This window comes from Pteropus alecto, unplaced genomic scaffold (genome assembly GCF_000325575.1).
Source record: "Pteropus alecto unplaced genomic scaffold, ASM32557v1 scaffold72, whole genome shotgun sequence".
Classification (NCBI taxonomy): Eukaryota; Metazoa; Chordata; class Mammalia; order Chiroptera; family Pteropodidae; genus Pteropus; species Pteropus alecto.
In genome coordinates, this window is record NW_006436811.1 from 6,805,499 (window position 1) to 6,823,764 (window position 18,266).

General features: G+C 35.6%; 2 protein-coding genes across 7 annotated transcripts in view; one reads left to right on the forward strand and one right to left on the reverse strand.

Annotated features, from left to right (window-relative positions):
* DIS3 (DIS3 homolog, exosome endoribonuclease and 3'-5' exoribonuclease) overlaps nucleotides 1-15,813 on the reverse strand; it is a 26,856-nt gene extending 11,043 nt beyond the window's left edge. Inside the window, exons 1-14 of one of the 2 annotated variants that reach the window (XM_006913784.3) lie at nucleotides 15,553-15,813; nucleotides 14,802-14,959; nucleotides 12,716-12,909; nucleotides 12,240-12,313; nucleotides 6,425-6,592; nucleotides 5,514-5,678; nucleotides 4,307-4,420; nucleotides 4,046-4,183; nucleotides 3,328-3,474; nucleotides 2,845-2,961; nucleotides 2,492-2,593; nucleotides 1,501-1,565; nucleotides 1,333-1,417; nucleotides 791-918 (exon numbers count right to left, since the gene is read on the reverse strand). In XM_006913784.3, coding sequence (XP_006913846.1) covers nucleotides 791-918; nucleotides 1,333-1,417; nucleotides 1,501-1,565; nucleotides 2,492-2,593; nucleotides 2,845-2,961; nucleotides 3,328-3,474; nucleotides 4,046-4,183; nucleotides 4,307-4,420; nucleotides 5,514-5,678; nucleotides 6,425-6,592; nucleotides 12,240-12,313; nucleotides 12,716-12,909; nucleotides 14,802-14,959; nucleotides 15,553-15,780 — 1,883 coding nt within the window. In that variant the 5' untranslated portion in view covers nucleotides 15,781-15,813. Of the gene's footprint in view, nucleotides 1-790; nucleotides 919-1,332; nucleotides 1,418-1,500; nucleotides 1,566-2,491; nucleotides 2,594-2,844; nucleotides 2,962-3,327; nucleotides 3,475-4,045; nucleotides 4,184-4,306; nucleotides 4,421-5,513; nucleotides 5,679-6,424; nucleotides 6,593-12,239; nucleotides 12,314-12,715; nucleotides 12,910-14,801; nucleotides 14,960-15,221; nucleotides 15,290-15,552 lie in introns of both variants that reach the window. The other variant, XM_015590897.2, reaches the window with a different exon arrangement.
* A 259-nt stretch (nucleotides 15,814-16,072) lies between these two features.
* PIBF1 (progesterone immunomodulatory binding factor 1) overlaps nucleotides 16,073-18,266 on the forward strand; it is a 149,730-nt gene continuing 147,536 nt past the window's right edge. For 3 of the 5 annotated variants that reach the window (XR_003046885.1, XM_015590851.2, XM_025048174.1), the window contains exons 1-2: nucleotides 16,074-16,401; nucleotides 17,360-17,655. Coding sequence is in view for 4 of the 5 variants with exons in the window: in XM_015590851.2 (XP_015446337.1) it covers nucleotides 17,404-17,655 (252 nt within the window). In the remaining variant the exon portion in view is untranslated. Of the gene's footprint in view, nucleotides 16,402-17,359; nucleotides 17,656-18,266 lie in introns of all 5 variants that reach the window. The other 2 variants (XM_025048173.1, XM_006913785.3) reach the window with 2 other exon arrangements.

The window sequence follows — 18,266 nt, forward strand, 5'->3', positions numbered from 1 at the left end:
TCCGCACTGTAATGTGGTAGTCACTAGCCACATGTGGCTACTGAGCATTTGAAATGTGGTTAGTGCAACACAGGAACTAAATTTTTAATTTTAATAGGCGCATCTTAGCTATAGAGTTTGCATTCTCCAACAAAAATACTTTTAGTAACTGCTTGTGATCCTACCCCTGGACAGGCCTGGGAACCCAGATGATGTCTTTCAAGAACCAAATTTCTTTTAACTACTTTACTTCAACAAGTTTGGGTACCTGGACGCTCCTTATACCTTTTGTAATTAGGCAAATGCCATGATTTAATAGCTAAAAGACGTGAATCCACCACTAGCTATTAGATCTTTGGGAAGACTGTAACTTTTAATCATTTAAAAAACATAGGTGTCAGACTGAAAAAAATCTCTAAAACCTCTTCCAACTCTAAAGTGCAAGAACTTCCTCTACATTAACTTAAATTGAAAACCAATGTTTAATCTGGAAACTCATTTCTAATTAAAATTAAAAAGAACCCATAGAAAAGTCTTAAGGAATTCTTGCCTTTTTAAAATTTAAGATTTTTAACTCAAACATATCAGGTTTTAAGACAACAAATTACAAGAACAGAACTCCTAAACAAACATCACTCCAGAATCAGGGTACTAATACTCAAAAGGTAGCTAGAAGAAGTAGGATGATGTCTCTGTTCAAACTATTACATAATTCCTCGTTGTCCATGATAAAACACTTGAGTTAATAAGTTATCTTAACACAAGATAAATGAATTAAGAAATAACTTAATAGATATTTTTTGAAATGTACCCTTTTTCGATTCTTCTTTTTTTCAAAATTTTAGCTAATTTATTTAGTCCACGGAGACTAACGGTAATATCATCATTCATGGACGCTGAATCAATTCTCATCTGAGCTTCAGCATACGTAAGAGAAGCCTAAAATAGAAACCATATGTTAACACTGCTTATAAATCATAAAAGCTGGTTGACTACATTCTCATATTTCCACTACATAAAATTCATGATTTTGGAAAACCTAAAAATCATTATCAAAAGAGAGATTCCTAGCTATAGTATGTATACTCTGCACCTATGATTTCTGGTTCATTAACTCTCATCTGGTCTTCTTAAGTATATATATAGGCTTTATAAGTTTCTGAATATAGGACAACTGCTACATAAACTCATTTACAATCAACATTAAGACTTAAGCAGATAAATGCGAAAAAACTAGATTTTACTGCAACACTGGAGAAAATTTCTTAATAAGCCTAACTTTCTCAAAACAATCTAGAATAGTGTTAAAAGTATCAAAAATTTTAAACATTAAATATTAACTATGAAACTAACCTTTGAATTAATGGCACTTTTGGTAAACCTTGTTTTTAGGATTTCAGCATTGTGATTCATTTCCCAAATACATGAAAATGCCAGCCTATGGGGAAAATAGTATTTGTTAATGGGAATCAGTTAAAGTAGTTAACTACTATGTTCTTATTAAAAAGCATGCATAAATACCTGTCAACATTACACCTTAAGGAACATAGGTTAGAGCTGAGCAGCTCCGGAACCATGTCAATCCTCTGCAACAGATAAAAAGAGTCAAAGATTACTCAGCTATATCCATAAATTTATTTGTGGTTTCATCCTCATATAGCATTACTTTAACAAGGAAAAAGAAAAAGGAATATTTTGGTCTTTAAAATTGGAATTGAGAAAACATGTAATAAAAATTATATATTTCTAGAAAGGTCCTTACACAAAACTGTTACAAAAAGGAAGCAATAAAAGAAACCTGGACTTCATGTCAGCGGATCTAAATTTAAGTGTCTTCACTAACCACCTAGGTGTCCTATGAAGTCTGAAATCTCTGTTCTAGAAAATTTGTACCAGATGCCAACAGAAGCCCTACTAGCTCTACAACTGGCCTCTTCTCTAAGACTTAACATAAGCCCTGTGGTGTTTTAAAAGTACTAAAAAAGACAGTCACTGAATTTTTATGGGAAAAAAGCTACATAAACAATGAATTTATAACAGACTAAGCTTAACTTTCTCCTCTACTTTCACAATTTTTCTCTGTAAGTTTATGGGACAATACTTGAGTAGACTTATGACTTAACTTTATAAAAAAACAGAAAATACATTTTTAATTTGCTACTCATAAATAGTAAGTTAAAAGCTACACAACAATTTATATCAACAACATCTACTTGTTATTTTGGGCCACTCGATAACAAAAAACACTGCAATATTTTCACTGATATAAGGCCACTTTATTCTATGTATTAGTCTTTTAGCTAGTTTATGTAAACTGTGACTCTTCAAGAATCCAAAAGTGCCCACGATTTTTACAAACTGTTCACAATTAACAAAATAGTTACTCATCAAATTTCACTGAATACTGACGTCGTCCTTTCCTTAGAAAACACCTCAGATGATGGTATCATTAAAAATAAAATGAAAGTTTTAAGCATAGATCAAAATTCCATTTTAAATTTAATACATTTACCTTTTCACAAAGATACACAGTTGTTCCTCTTCTAGCTGATTCCTGATCCAAAGCATTTCCTGGCCTAATAAAATGGCTAACATCAGCAATATGAACACCGACCTTAAAAAGATAAAAATAAAAGAATGTTAACATGCTGAAATGGATAAAGAGTTTTTATGAGAAGAAACTCAGATAAACTGAAAAAACTCAGTCATATTTACCATTTCATTTTTTGATAAATGCCCATCAGTCTCCGTAGCTACAACTGACTATACTTGGCACAAATAAGTCACAAATTCTACAATAGATCAAGAGAAAATAAACTCAAGAACAAAACTATACAGATAAGAATGAAAGTACAATATGAATACCTCCAAATTTCCATTTTCAAGTTCTCTACAATGCAGAGCATCATCTATATCAGTACATCCCGGTGGATCCACACTACAAACACACAGATGTCTCAGATCTTCCCGGTTTTTCATGTCCTAGAAGATGCCACATGATTAAGAAATAAAAAGTTGTTTGGGTAGTACAAATGCAACACTGCTCTTATGAAATCGACATTACCTATACAAAAATATAAAAATGAAAACCTTATCTTATTTCTTAATAACCAGACATTACTTGTGGTTCCCTTGCCTTTGAAAAATTTGACATAAGCTAGTGTCAGTCCTCTAGAAAAAAGTATCTTTCAGTGCAAGTGATTTCTGTAATACCTAAGAGTACTGTACCTAACTAAATACAGAAAAGAAAGGGACTATGGTTTCTACATATTTAAAAATACGGAAATCAAAGAAAATTCGCTCAGATATAGTAATTTATAAAGTCACTAAGAATTCTTTCCGACTTACCTTTTCAGTAATGCTCCAGGGCATCTTTGGTAGAAAGCTAAGAACAGCCTGTGAAAAAGGCTGATGGGGAACGTCATGCTCAAGTAACAAAACTTCTGTTTCAGTCTCTTTATCTCCAACTTCACCTAAATTTTTCACAAAGTGTCCCTAAAGCCAAAAAGGTGTTATTAAAAAGGTGTATTTTATAACTTTATTTGATAATTTGTATTTTATTTTCACATTAAGTTCTTGTGCATTTACATATCACCTTAGTATGTATGCAAAACCACTTCTTAAAAATGACGTCTTGGTAAATTAAATAATGATGAGAATCCTCAAGTATTTATGATGGAGACTTAATGAAGGCCTAAGCACTTATTTAACAAAGTATCTGTTTATTTCCGATTAGTTCCAAGTTTCATTGTGCTTCAAATACAGTAGCTTCAAAATCTGCTTATTAACGTTTACTTAGGTATCAAACACCATTTTTGTAGTTCCTATCAATAGAAGTTATTTATTTGGAATTCTGAATAAAAGTAACCAAATGATTTACATTGGAATTTCATAAGATTAATTTCAAATTGGATGTACAGTACTTATCAGGTACCTGTGTGAAATACTCTTAAATTTCAATATAAATTTTATAACATAAGCAGATTCTAATTCCACTGAAAAAAGCAATTTTATTTCTAAATTTTAAATGATATCATCTAAAATAAAATTAATAATTCAAACTTACATTTGGGTATCTGGAATTTCTGGGCCATCCATCGATAGCAACAATAATTCTCTGTCCTTCTAATGTAGAAGCTTGTCTGGTTTCTATCCGAATTCGAGGAATTCTCTTATCAGCAGGTGTAAAAAGATGTCTTCTTGACTAGAGAAAATTAGGAAAAAAGATTTCACATACATACAAAATTGGGGTGGGGGCAAACGGGGGCTGTAAGTTGTATTAAATATGTATCATTTTTTATTACATAGCAGTATGCTCTCTACTCACCTCTTTGATATCAGACTTAGAAAGCATGCCACAATACGGTCTCCAATTCCTTTTTATTATTCCTACAACTCTGCCTGTAGGCTTCAACATTTTTTCATTTACAACAGTCTTAAGCTGAGATTTAAAAAAAAAATCTCCAGTTATTTCTAAGTATAATGACACAATTTCCCTTCATAATGAGAATATGAATATGCTACTAATATTTTCAGGCACTAAATTATGACATAAAAGTACAGAATATTGATGCTTCAAAATTCTAAGCAAGAGCATGTCAAACCAAACCACAGAAATAGTTCCATAATAATAAAGGAATGCGAAAACAGCTAATTGAAAAAAATAAATGTAACTGAATAAGTATGTCAGAATTCAACTCTTTTCATTTTTAATATTAGGATTTACTAACACACACAGGTCTGGGAATTCATAGACTAGGACTTTAGTACTAGTTTGTACTAATTAGCTATGTGGCATTTATTAATACACTAAAAAAAAGTAGTATTTTTAAAGTTGCTTCCTTTTTCAAAATAAAGAGTATTTCTTATGGAAACAGCAGAAGGATCTTACAGTATGTGACCCCTAACACTCTCCTATGTCCTACACTCTGCACAGATAATGTCACAATAAGACTCCAGAGCGGTGAATATAATTCACAGAAAAAGAACTACTAACGTTGTATGAGTTCCAAATATTTATATTACTTTTATAATTCTAAAATAGAGAAATAAATAGGTCACATCAGGTAGACTTTGGCTATAAGAAACAACTAAAAGCATTCTCTTCATAACAAATACAGTAACAGAGAAGGAATTTTTAAACACACTCAAATATAAGGGCCCAGAAGTATATCTAGTATGCTAAGGGAATTTTAACATTACATAAAAGCATTTCAGAAAAATTTAATCGATATTTACTTAAACCTCATTCATTCCGACAGATCATGTACCTGAATGTCAGAGTTTAAGTTTTATACACAAGTTAACAATTTTTTTGTATTTAAATTCATTTACTGAGCAAAATAAGACATTAATTTAAGACTAAACACTTAAAGGGAAAATATTAACTTTGTGTATGACATGTATTAAACCTACAGAACCATAATTTTGTTCAATATACCTGAAAGCAATGAAATGTTTCATTTTCTCCAAAGCTAACATATTAATTATACAAAGCTACACAGACAAAAATTAAAACCTGCTTGGTTTCATACAATGCGTTCTCTTTCCTCTTCTTTCTCCACATCATCTTCATTCTGACCTTCATCATGTAAAACCACAGAAGATGGTGCTACCCACTGATTCTTGGGGAGAAGCTCCACGGCCACAATGTCTTCATGAATAGCTCGGTTTAAATTTTTAAGTCCTTGTAAGATTATCTGTGTAAAACAGGAAATGCCATGTGCCCAGTTATTTTTAACAGCAATGTAAGAATGAGAAGGTTCCCTAACAAGTTTAGATATATTCTGAATGTCGCTATGTATCTCTATTTATCCTCCTTTATATTTTTTCCTCCTTGGTGCCCCTTTACTCCACACTCTTAATTTCTCATTATCAAAGAGACAAAACAAGGTCAGAAAATATGGGTTGTGTTCATGGTTCTGCTGTAACAGTAGTACAAAGAGACCTTGAGAAAATTTCTTAACCTCACTAAATCTCAGGGTCCTGACTGGTAAAATGAAAAAAGAGTACCTACTTCTCTAGGCTGGATTGAAGATTAAAGGAAACACAGCATGCAAAATAGAAGAGTGCCTGGCAAATAGTAAGCATGTTCAAAATAACTGCTATTCACTTGAAAGGGTGTAAAGCCCTCTGGAGCAATTACACGTTATATAAACAGTATTTCCCATAACTGGTCATAATACATAAAATAGAAGCATCCTGTTTTATTACTTGACTAGATTTTTGTTCCTTAAAAGTAGGTTAATAGAAAGTTCTTTTCTTCAATAAGTGGTTTTCTAAACAAGTGATTAGTTCTATTATCTATACCTCCCACATATCAGCCTTCAAGCTGACAGGGTAGTTAAAGCAAATTTAAATTCTCATACAAAATTTTAAGCACTTATCAAAGAAAATAATGAACAGAAAGAGTATTAGTGTATAAGGCATTTATTTACACACTTGCCTCTTTATTTTCTTCAGCGTCTCCATGAATCCATACTGTAGCTTCTAAGTAATTTTCCCTGCTGGCTCTAAATGTTCCTTGAAGATATGTACCAGATTTTATGCCTTGTTGTAGCTTACTTAAGGGAAGATGCTCCAAAAATATTATTTTTCCACTTTCTATTTCATTCTGTGAAATAAGCAAACCAAAAGATGCAGTTAGTATGTAAAGTCTTCCATATACTCAATATGTAACTATTATCACAATCAGGTAGTTTTTTAAAAAACCATCCACATTATGGTATATATAACTTCATGAATAAGAATATAGCACAGTGAGAAAAAAAGTGCTTTCTATTCTTAGGGCAACTTACACAAACATTTCAATTTCCTTACATTTAGGGTTTAGCCACAGACGTACGTCACTAAGCAACTCTGCATACCAACTCTCACCCCAGGCCTCCCAAAATGAAGATGTGTATGTAAGTGGGCAGGTAGCTACAGGAAAGCTAATTTGAAGCCTCGATTTCATGAAAAAAGACTGTGGCTACTGAAAGCACAAGAAATACTATTTTTATTTTGGCTATTTTAAACAGCTAAGGATATAAGATACAGGTAGGCTGGGAACTGCTTTAGATCTATCATAAGATCTATCAGGATTCTCAGTGACTTCAATATCCAAAATCCTGACTGCATGGCTTCTTTCATTTCCTGCTCTATTTCCACCTTCTAAGGAGAATACTTTGTACCTTCCTCTTTTTTTGCTTAACTCCCTAACTTCCCTGTCTTCCTTCCCCATTCTCAGCAGGGGGGTGGGGGGGCGACCTCAATCTCCATACTGAGAACAAGAAGCAATCAGTAGAGACCCACCTTCATCTTCTCACCAAATCTGCCCACCCACTTGCACCTACATCAAAACCTCAGCTCTCTCTCCTGTAACAGTGAATAGAATGTTTGTTCTTTCAGTTGGGTACTACAAACCATCTCCTTTCCTTTATTCAAGAACTTTTCCTGTAATTATCTTCTCTCTCTTGAATCATACGTTTTTTCCTTAAGATTTATTTTCTTAGTTTGTTTGTTTGTTTATTTTAATTATGGTGACACTGGTTAACGAAATCCAGTAAGTTTCAGGCGTAATTTTCTTCTCTATTGTTAACATTCTCACCATCATATAAACATAATATGATCTATTAATAACTAAATAAAATTCAGGTCTCCTTCAGACAGTGGCTGGATCCTCTGCACTTCATACCAAAATGCCGCAGAGGTATGCTCTAGAATAGCTGTGTATCTACTTCTTCACCTATACTCTCTCATGAATGCACTAGTTGAGTGTCATCCTTACTCAACTAAACCATTACTGTCAAGGTCACTTATAATGTCTTAGCAAATTCAATGCTCCATTCTTAGTTTTACCAGAATTTTAAAATATGATTTTTCAAAAAAAAGAGATCTTTCCTTCTCTGAGACACATCAGCATTCGAATCATTAATCCTTTGGTTTCTGTCCTATTTCATTGATTAGTTTCCTGTTCCTGTTCTGATCTCCTGTTCCTGATCTCTAAATGTGTCACAAGGCTCAATGATAGGCTGTTTTCCTTTCATTATCTACATTTATTTTCTTGTTATTTCCTCCCATCTTTTAAAAAAGCAAACAAAAATACTCTTGATCCCACTTGTTCTTCAAATACCACTCATTTCTCTCCATTATAGCACTGAAAGTGTTACAACCGTAACTTCTCTCTTTCCATTTTTCCATCTATTCTAGTCAGACTTCGGACTAAACTGGACAGGTCCTCAAAACTGTCATGATGCTAAATCCAATCATCAGTCCTCATTAATTTGATTTACCAGTTAATATCTGACACAGATGGACACCCTCTTGTCTTTAAAACATTTTCTGTACTTCGCTTCCAAGAATTTCACACTCACCCAGTTTTCCTCTTCTATCTCCTTTGTTGGTTCCCCTCATGTTCCTGACTTTTAAATGTTGGAGTGCCCAAGGCCTCAGCCCTTGGACCTCTTCTTTACTAACTATACTCACTCCCCTAGGTCAGGGCTAGGCAAACTAAATTCCATGTGCCAAGTCCAAGCCACTGCCTGTATTTGAGAAATAAAGTTTTACTGCAACACATTCACACTCAATCATTTATCTATTGTTGATGGCTGCTTCTGCACTACAAAAGCAGAGACTGAGAACTTGCGACAGAGACCATTCAGCCTGCAAAGCTAAAAAAATGTACTATCTGATCCTTTACAAAAAAAGTGTGCCTAGGAGAAATAGCTGCAAATCCATATATCTGATAACAGTCTTATATCCAGAATATTTAAAGGGACCTTACAACTCTATAAAAAGACAAATAACTCAACAAAAAAATGGGCAAAGGATTTGAATACACATTTCTCCAAAGACACAAACACACATACGTGTGTGTGTGTGGCCAAAAAGTTCATGAAAAAAATGTTCAGCACCATTAGTCATTAGAGAAATGTGAATCAAAACCACAATTAGATATCACCTGACACCCACTGGGATAGCTATAATCAAAGACAGACAAAAACATGTATCGGTGATGACATGGAGAAACTGGAACCCTTATATATTGCTGATGGGAATGTAAACTAGCACAGCCACCTTGGAAAACAGTTTGGCAGTTTCTCAAAAGTTAAACATAAAATTATCCTATGACTCAGTAAATCCACTTATATACATACGTAGGTATATACCAAAGAGAAATGAAAAGATACGTCCACACAAAAACTTGTATACAAATGTTCATAGCAGCATTCTTCATAATAGCCCCTAAGTGAGAACGAACATGTCCATTAACTGGTACATGTATAAATAAAATGTGGCATACCATACACTAGAATGTTATTCAGCAATAAAAACAAATGAAGTATTGATATATGCTACAACATGGGAAAACCGTGAAAATATTCTGAGAAAAACCAGTCGCAAAGACCATATATTGCATTATTCCCTTTATATTAAATGTTCAGAAGAGGCAAATTTATAGATAGAGAAATTAGTGGTTGCTTAGGGCTGGAGTAAGGGCGTTTCAGGGGGAGATTGGGATCAAGTCGTAATGGATATGAAGTTTCTTCAACAGGGGAAGAAAACATTCTAAAATTAGATCATGGTGACAGTGCAGAATTCTGCGAATATATAAAAATTATACATTGTAAATGGATGGGTTATATGGTATGTGAATTATAGCTTTAAAAAAACAAAAAACAAAAAAAAAACAGATTGGTCTATTCCCGCCCCAGATAAGTTCATTTGGTCTTACAATTTTATATATTATCTGTATGTTGATGACTTCCAAATCTGTCATGTCTAGTCATAACCCGCCTCAAGAGCTACAGATTTGTATACCAAACTAGTCAAACTATAAAGCTGCTTGAGCTCTAATGGGTATTTCAAAATGAAAACGTCTAAAATTAGACTTGCAATTTTCCACCTGATCCTGCTTCCCCCTTCATCTGGTAGAAATAAAGAAATACTATTTATCTAGTTGCTTAGGTAAAAGACCTAGAGTCACCCATATTCCTCACAGTCCCATCTCTACCAGATGAAGGGGGTCACCATTCTATTTACCTAGAGTCACCCATATTCCTCACAGTCCCATCTAATCCATCACCAACTCCTAAAACATATATCTACAAAATACAGCCAATATCTGAGTACTTCCCACTACCTTTACTGCTACTACCGTGGTCCAATTTTCTGTTTTCTCTCTACTGAAGTACTAAAATATCCTCCTACCTGGGGGATGTTGCTTCTAATCTATTCTTAGAGCAGCCAGATAGATCACATTATTCCCTTGCTCAACAGCTGTCCAGGTCCAGTGAACTAAAATCCAATATTTTCCCATTATTTATTACATACTACACGACCTGGACCCTACCTACAGTTCTAACTTCATTACTAACATTTTCTCCTTTGCTCGCTCTATCCCAACACTTTTAGTTGTTCCTTGATCTTACCAACTTATTCTAACCTCAGAGACTTTGAACTTGCTGTTTCCTCTGCACAAAATGCTCTTCCCCTAATTATTACCATGGCTAACTCCTTTACATAATATAGCTAAAATGATCCTGTCTCAAAGCAAATTTGCTTAGTTAGCAGCTTTCATATCTCGGCATAGATATTTCTTCTGTTGAGAAGCCCTGACACCCCAAACCTGGGTTAGGTACCCTGACTAAGTATAGTCAGTTCTACTGTTTCGAAAACAGAAACTGTCGCAATGCAACTGACAGATTAGAATATACTAGGTGAATGCAGAAAACTGCACCAGCTGAACCAAGCTGCATAGGAATCCACAAAACACATACATAGCCTCTCAAACATCTATCAGTTACCTCAGATCACCAAGTGTGTTATGAGCCTTGCCATCTTCATCTAGTACAAGAACCTTCTGTCCAAATTTAGATACTCTCTTTCCACAACTTCATGAAGTTTTGGGGTATGTGCCCCTAACTACGTTTCCCCATAAGCTGTTTTCATTACATGATACTGCATGGCAAAGTGAATTTGAGGAACATATATAATACAACAAAATTGTCATTTTACTATATCCTACACTTACCTTACCATAGTACTTAATCAAATACCACATCTTACCAATGTTACTTCTCGTTTTTTCTTCTAGATCAGTGCTATTTAAAACAATTTTCTGATGAAGGGACTACTCCTTTTGTGATGTCAATATGGTAGCCACTGGGCACAAGTGGCTTTTGTGCACTTTAAAAGTGAAAAATGGAACTGAGTAAATGAATTCTTAATTTGAATTAAATTTAAACACCACATGTCACTAGTGACTACGTATTAGAAGGGCAATCCTAAATCTGTATTACAAAAATTGAGCCCAGATTTTATTTTCTCACTTCCATTTAGTTTTGTAAAGTAGCTGGTTGAAGGCAAGCAGTAATGAGAAAAATACGGTAAACACTGGATGTATGTATAATGTTCTATTACATAAAACTACAATAACAACAGCTGCCATTTGGAATGGTACATTTACCCTGGCTATGTGCTAGATAGTTTATTAATATCACTGCTGTTATCTCATTCAATCTTCATAACAACACTAGGAAGTCGTGATCACTAAACAAACATTACATCTAAGGAAATGAGGGTTCACAAAGTTAAATGATTCCCATAACATACCCTCTCATATCTGCTATTGCAGTAATCCTTTTACTCATCTGTCTGCCTCTAATCTTGCCCTTGATACAGAGCATCATCTTACATATCAGTAAGAGTGCTGAGATGTTACTTCAAATAAATAACATTTCTGATCATCCTCCCCCATCCCTCTCAGGTACACTTTCATACACCCTTAATTTCTTTTAGTCTGCCATTGTAAGGTTGGGAGTCCAGAATCCTATCTGCTATTATCTCTTCATAGCAGCCCTTTAGGGAGATCTTTATAAGATAGTTCAAACACTAGTGACCTACTGAATAAATTCTAGGTCCGCATTTTATGGCTCCTACCCTTCCTGTTCTACCTATTATGACTCCCTCCCCTCCTCCTTTGAGATTAATGCTACAACTGTATGCTCTGTCTGCAGCCTGCCACTTCTTTGTCCAATATCTACTCCTAGCCCTACCCGGGTTGCTGAGGCTATATGGGCAAAAAACATCTCTTTAGAAAGTCAAGTCTTTTTGGAATGGCATTTTGATAAACCTAGTACACACTCTTGTCTACAACCCAGCTCCTATTCCAATTCCAGCTTACCCACCAACATTCCAAATTCTAAATTTAATGACTCAAAGCGGCTATTTTAATATTTTCACTGTTCAGAAACAAAATAAAACAAACTCAAACATACCCCTTCTTCAGACAAACAAGCAAGACGATCTATGAGTTCAGGGTTAGCAGTTAGGCTCTTTACATATTCTTCACCTGAAAAACAAGTTTTATTGTTCTTGATAAATTCAAGTGTTCTTTTTTGTTTTTAGATGTGAAAGAACACCAATAATCTTGTTTGTGATGGTACATCTGTCAATTTTTTTGGGGGGTGGGGGGGGAGGCCATAACTGTTGATGTGGTAGTGTCTAAGCACAGTCAAGCATATCAATGAGCTTTTATTGCTAAGCCATTCTGAATGGTGATGGGAAAATTAGCTACTGGGCACCACAACACACCTACCTTAGAAATGCTGGGAAGTTTAAAAATGCAAAAAAAATTACATGAAGTAATACAGGACCATGAATATATTATACAGTCAAGTGAACCTGTCATGGGCCTGATCATTTTTATATGCATTTACAAAGGTGAACTAACAGTGTCTACATTTAGACTTACATGTGAAAGCTGGTATTCCTTCTTCTACGGCTTTCTCTTTGTTTTTCTTGTCATTTGTTATAAAGATAACTTGCAGCTGATTCTCTGCTGACATTTTCTTCAAATGTTCATTGTACCATTTTGCTGCTACTCTAATGGCTCTATCATTCCTGTCATTAGAATTTTCTCCCTGTTTTTGTTCCACATAAGTTTCTCTGAATGTAAAGGAAAGAAAAATTTTTTTAAAAAAGAAAGAAATGAAAACCAATAGAAACAGTCTTGGGACATAAATGCTAAATAACCATTAAACTTAAAAGTCCATAGTGTATCTTTTCCTCTGGAATGTACTCAAAGAAAAGCATATTATTAATAGAATAGCTAAAGCTAAAACAATTTTATTTCACCAAAAGAAAAATTCAAAATCAGAATTTATACTTGGGTTGGAACATGAAATAATAGTTTGTTGGAAAAAACTATAATATAACTTTGCAGGTCTGATGAGATTTCATTCAAACTGTAGATTAACAGTAAATTCTAAAAGCTATATTAGATGATTTATGATTATATGGTTCTACAATCATATATAATGCATGTAAATTATCTATGATAAACATGAATTAAAAACCAGTCTTTCTAGAGATTGTAAAACCAGATACAGATATGACTGCATACTCCTTCTAATTCTATCTACTCTGAATTCCCAAATGTCAGCATTCTGATTTCTTTAAATCTATTTTTCAAAGCCAAATTTAAGAATAACAAAACTCAATATAACAACTTCTAGTGCTTAAATATAATACATTCAATTAAAAATTTTTTGACTTTATATTAAGTTTTTAGAATCATTTTATTTCTCACCATTAAGTGTGCCTGCTAATGCTTTAAGCTTATCAAAGACCTTGTCATAAATTTTTGAATTGGTTTTAGCATAAGTTGAGCAACAGAATTTTAAATGAGATTTGCCCAAGTGTCCTAAAATCTAAGATTTTTTCTATCAACCCCACTATTGCTAAACTCTATTCACTACACTTAAGCTAACAAAATAACCTCTGATTAGTGATCTGATGATCATGCTCCATAAAAACTTGATCTTTCTGCACTAAAAGACAAGTGACATTTGTTTCTAGATTTCGAGGAGGAACCAGAATAAGAAGTCTACAAGTGCTTTACTGATGTTCTTTACAAGAACATTTTTTAAGTTTGGAATATAAGGAAAAATTGAGAAATTATATTTTTAATTAGCATATTCCAATGGGATTTCATTACCAGATCTACCATCTAATCCAGTGGTCTCAACTGGGGTAATTTTGCCTCACTCACCTGGAACATTTGACAATGTCCCAAAATATTATGAGCTGTTACAACGCTGCGGATGAGGGGGGAAGGGTTGCCACTGGCATCTAGTGGGTAGAAGCCAGGGATGCTGCTAAACATCCTATGATGTATAAGACGACCTGCCCACGATAAAGAATTATCCAGTCCAAAATGTCAGCAATGTCAAGATTGAGGCCTTCTGATCTATTATAATAAAAGTATACTAAGATTCATCGTTGACTTACATATCGTGATAACTATTTTCTAAAACCACATATTATATTCAAACGAAGGTCTTGAATTTGGAACATAATTCTATTCTTTAACCTTATCTTCTTCAATTTGACCAGTTATAAGGTCTAGATTAACTTTTAAAAGCCCATTTAGAATAAATCAGCTTTATATATCTAAACCACCTTCAAAAACTTACACTTCATTAACCTACATTTACCATTTATAGAATATGGTATTCTAAGAACCTAGACAAATCTCATCTGCCAAGATTCTATTGCTCAACTCATACTAAGATTAATTCAAAATGAAAACATTTTGGAAATAAAAGTACCTACTATAACCCAAGAGTCAGGAGACCTTGGCTCTAAGATTGATCCAATCAATACCTACGTGACCTTAATGAGCTGTACTTAGCATTATATTCTGTAAAACTGTGTAAGATCCAAATAATACTCTTGTATGAAATCAGATATCTTCTGAAGTCACAAATTACAGGACCCCTCTCCCAAATTTAGCTAATTTTATGGTTTTCTGATACTTCACATTAATTCCCCCCTACCTATGGTGCTCGTTAGTGAATGTATAGAAATGCTTCTCCAGGTTATTAGTCACATCTCGGATTCGTTTATACACTGGAGCACTACGATTTCTCACTTCTTGCAGAACTGTTTGTAGCACAATTACATTCCTGATGGCAGGGTCCTCAAGAACATCAATCTTAAAAGGAAAAGAAAAGGAAGAAGAATAATTAATTTTTTTCTATGTTCATTTGTAAATGGTTTCTGTCGAACATAAAACCTGTCCGTTTTAAAAAACCACCAAGTATACATTAAGGTAATGAGCTATTTTACTACAGAAAATCCCTCAGGTCTAATAGAGAAAAGCACATGTAAACAGACTAATTTCAAATATTCGTAAAATTAAGTCCATTAATAGAGAAATACTTTGGCCCACATAGTTTTCGTTGGTAGGCACTTACAAGCTGCCTGGGGGTCGCAGGCTGGAGGCCACAGAAGCCCAGGTCCCCGGCCTCCAGACACTTACAATCTAAGGCAGAAGAGACACCAGGAGTTAGAAAATTAGTGTATCTAAAGTTCTTACGACTCCAAGAACTCAAAAACAATACGTCCAAGGAAAAGAACCTCGGCCTGGGGGCCAGGAGGCATAAGGTTCGATGAGGTATGCCTCTCCCTAAGTGCGTGACGTTGCCCAAGACGCATCTCCTCGAGCCTCAGTTTCCCTATCTGTCACGCCCCCTTTTCCTGGTGGGAGCACCGCGGTTCCCATGGTTGGCCCACCCGTCGACGCACCTGGTGCAACAGCACGTTGGTGTCAGGCAGCAAATAGTGCGGCTGCGGGCAGAGGCTGCTCGCCGGATCCAGGGGCTGCGGCTCCAGAACCGGCCCCTCGTGCGCACTGCCACAGGCCGCGCACCCGGGCGCACCGCAGCCGATGTCGTCCCGCAGGTAGTGCTCGCGCACGATTTTCATCACGCCGCCCGCCCGCGTCTTTTTTAAGAAAGTCTTGGACTTCAGCATCTTGCCTCGCGGCGCGGAATCCTGTCTCCGACAGCGCTCAAGTGTTAAGCAAGGAGCCCTATCGTACAACAATACTTAACCCTGAGGTTCGCCCCTTCCCGCTCCAGGATATTAGTAAACATCTCTCGCGGGAAAACGTCGAGACTGACGTTGGTTGGCTCTCTGAGGGCTGCGAGGATTGGGCGAAAGCGAAGAGCCCGGGTGACGGGCGCGCTCTGGAGCCATTTCCGCCTGTGAAGTGGGCGGGGCCGGCTCTGGACTCCAGCTCCCAACATGCGTTGCTTCCCGCGCCGGGGCGGATCCGGGCGGAGATCCGGTGGCGTGGGCTGTAACATCTGAAGTCGTTACGCTGCCGCTTCCCCTGTCCTTCTCCTGGCGCAGAAATGGTTGTCCTGGTTACGGGTCCTAACGGTCCCCCGCCTGAGATTTCTTTTTGAGGGTCTGTAACCCGAGCTGCTCTTTAGAGGCTCCTTCAGCATCTTACAGTGGCGGCTGATCATTCTTCGACGTGGAGTAATTGAAGCTTTCGAGGTAGCTCTTGGCTGTCCCTTCCCATACCGCGTGGGGCAAGGAATCCTATGCCGTGTGGATAGTCTCAGTCTCTGACCCTTTGTAACCCAGATGATGTTGCCTGTCTTTAATTTCACCTTTCCTTACAGTTTTCCTTTTGAAAAGGAGAGAAGCCGATCCAGCTAAAATTCTGATCGTTTACCTTTCACACATCGTTCAGTTTAGAAAAACGTATCTGTAATACCATAAGTAATTCGTTATCTCGTGTAGTATCAAAACACAGGAGATGCTAAAAATTTTTGTGAAAGAGTAGGAAGTTTGATTTAGAATTTTTGAGTTCTTCTCTTCTACCCTCTTGTTTTCATTCTGCTATCTGCAAGCCTACAAAAAAAATGTTTTTATGTCGTTTCCCTTTTTTAAGAATCTTGAGTGATGCCTCATTGCCTGTAGAATAAATTTCAAACATTTTGACATTCAGGGCCCTTCAGTGTTGATTATTAAGGTTGTATATGTGTTTGTGTTGGGCGAGGGGAGAGGGGGCGGTAAATGGGAATCACTACTGATTCACAAAACTTGCCCCAGCCTGACAACCGCTATCTTTCTCTGTTTTACACTTTTGGCACCTCCATACTAACCTTAACATCTGCATGCATTTTCCTTTTTCCTGCTCCTCTCCAAATCCTTCAAGACTCAAAGTTATGTCTTTGTATAACCTTCCCCTGACCGAGTCAGAAGTGATTTCTCTAGTCTTGAACATGTGCTGCCTTTATTAGTAGCATTCCTGGGTACTAGTGATTTAGAGCTTTATCTCATACATTTCTTTGTTTCCTTTAAAGAAGATTCCTGCTTGCAGGAACCGGGTTTCTTAATCATCTAAGGGCCTGAGTTTATGGTCAGATGTAGTGAGTTTAATATGCTTGATCTGAGCAGTAATTTACTAATCTGTCTTAGATTTGGGGTCCTCCAGATTGCCTAATGTTTACTTAGAGAATCCTTAGTATCTCTTTAACATACATTATGCTATTCGCAGAGAATGTGTGCATTTAAATTAATGTTTTTTTAACTACAGAAAATTGAAATAGAATTGGAGAAGAAAATTGAACCATAATAATAATGTCTCGAAAAATTGCCAAGGCATCAAAAAAAATGAACGTCTCTAGCTCCCTGGAATCCGAAGATATTAGTTTAGAAACAACAGTTCCTACAGATGACATTTCCTCATCAGAAGAGCGAGATGGTAAAATTAAAATCACCAGGCAACTAATTGAACGTAAAGAACTACTTCATAATATTCAGTTACTGAAAATAGAGCTATCCCAGAAAAATATGATGATTGACAATTTGAAAGTAGATTATCTTACAAAGGTAAGATCAGGTGTAAATTTTGTTATCTATATACTTTTTTGCTTTCAAGCTACAGATAAATAAGATTTAAGTTTTGATGTTTGTAATCCGAACTTGATACATTTATCATAAACATAAGTTATATGTTCTTGCATAGTTTTTGAAAACTTTTTAGAAGGAACATGTGAATATATTTCTGTGTGTCAAAAAGTATTGAAAGAAGGGGTGACAAAGGTGGGCAGGGATGAATTGCTTCTATAGGCTCAATTTTTTAAATCTAGCATCTGTGAGGTATATATGTTCTAAATTGTTTTTTCTAGCCAAGTTGTTTTCTGCTCCATTGAGAACCAACATTGATGCTCTTGATTTCCATCCTTCTCCCTAGTTTGACAAGGAGAATCAAGAACATACTTATGTGTATATATCTGTATAGTCCTCTGCTTTGGCAATTTGGTTTCTTTGGAATCTTTCTATTTGATAATTATTGTATTTGTCTTACAATTTGATTGTTACTGTGTCATAGTACCAAGTATAAATTCATTTGCAATAGTCTTTAACAAGTGGTGTTTGTCACATAAGAAGGAATGTCCTAGTCCTTGTTTTTCTGCTTTGTGTGGTTATTTATAGTTACA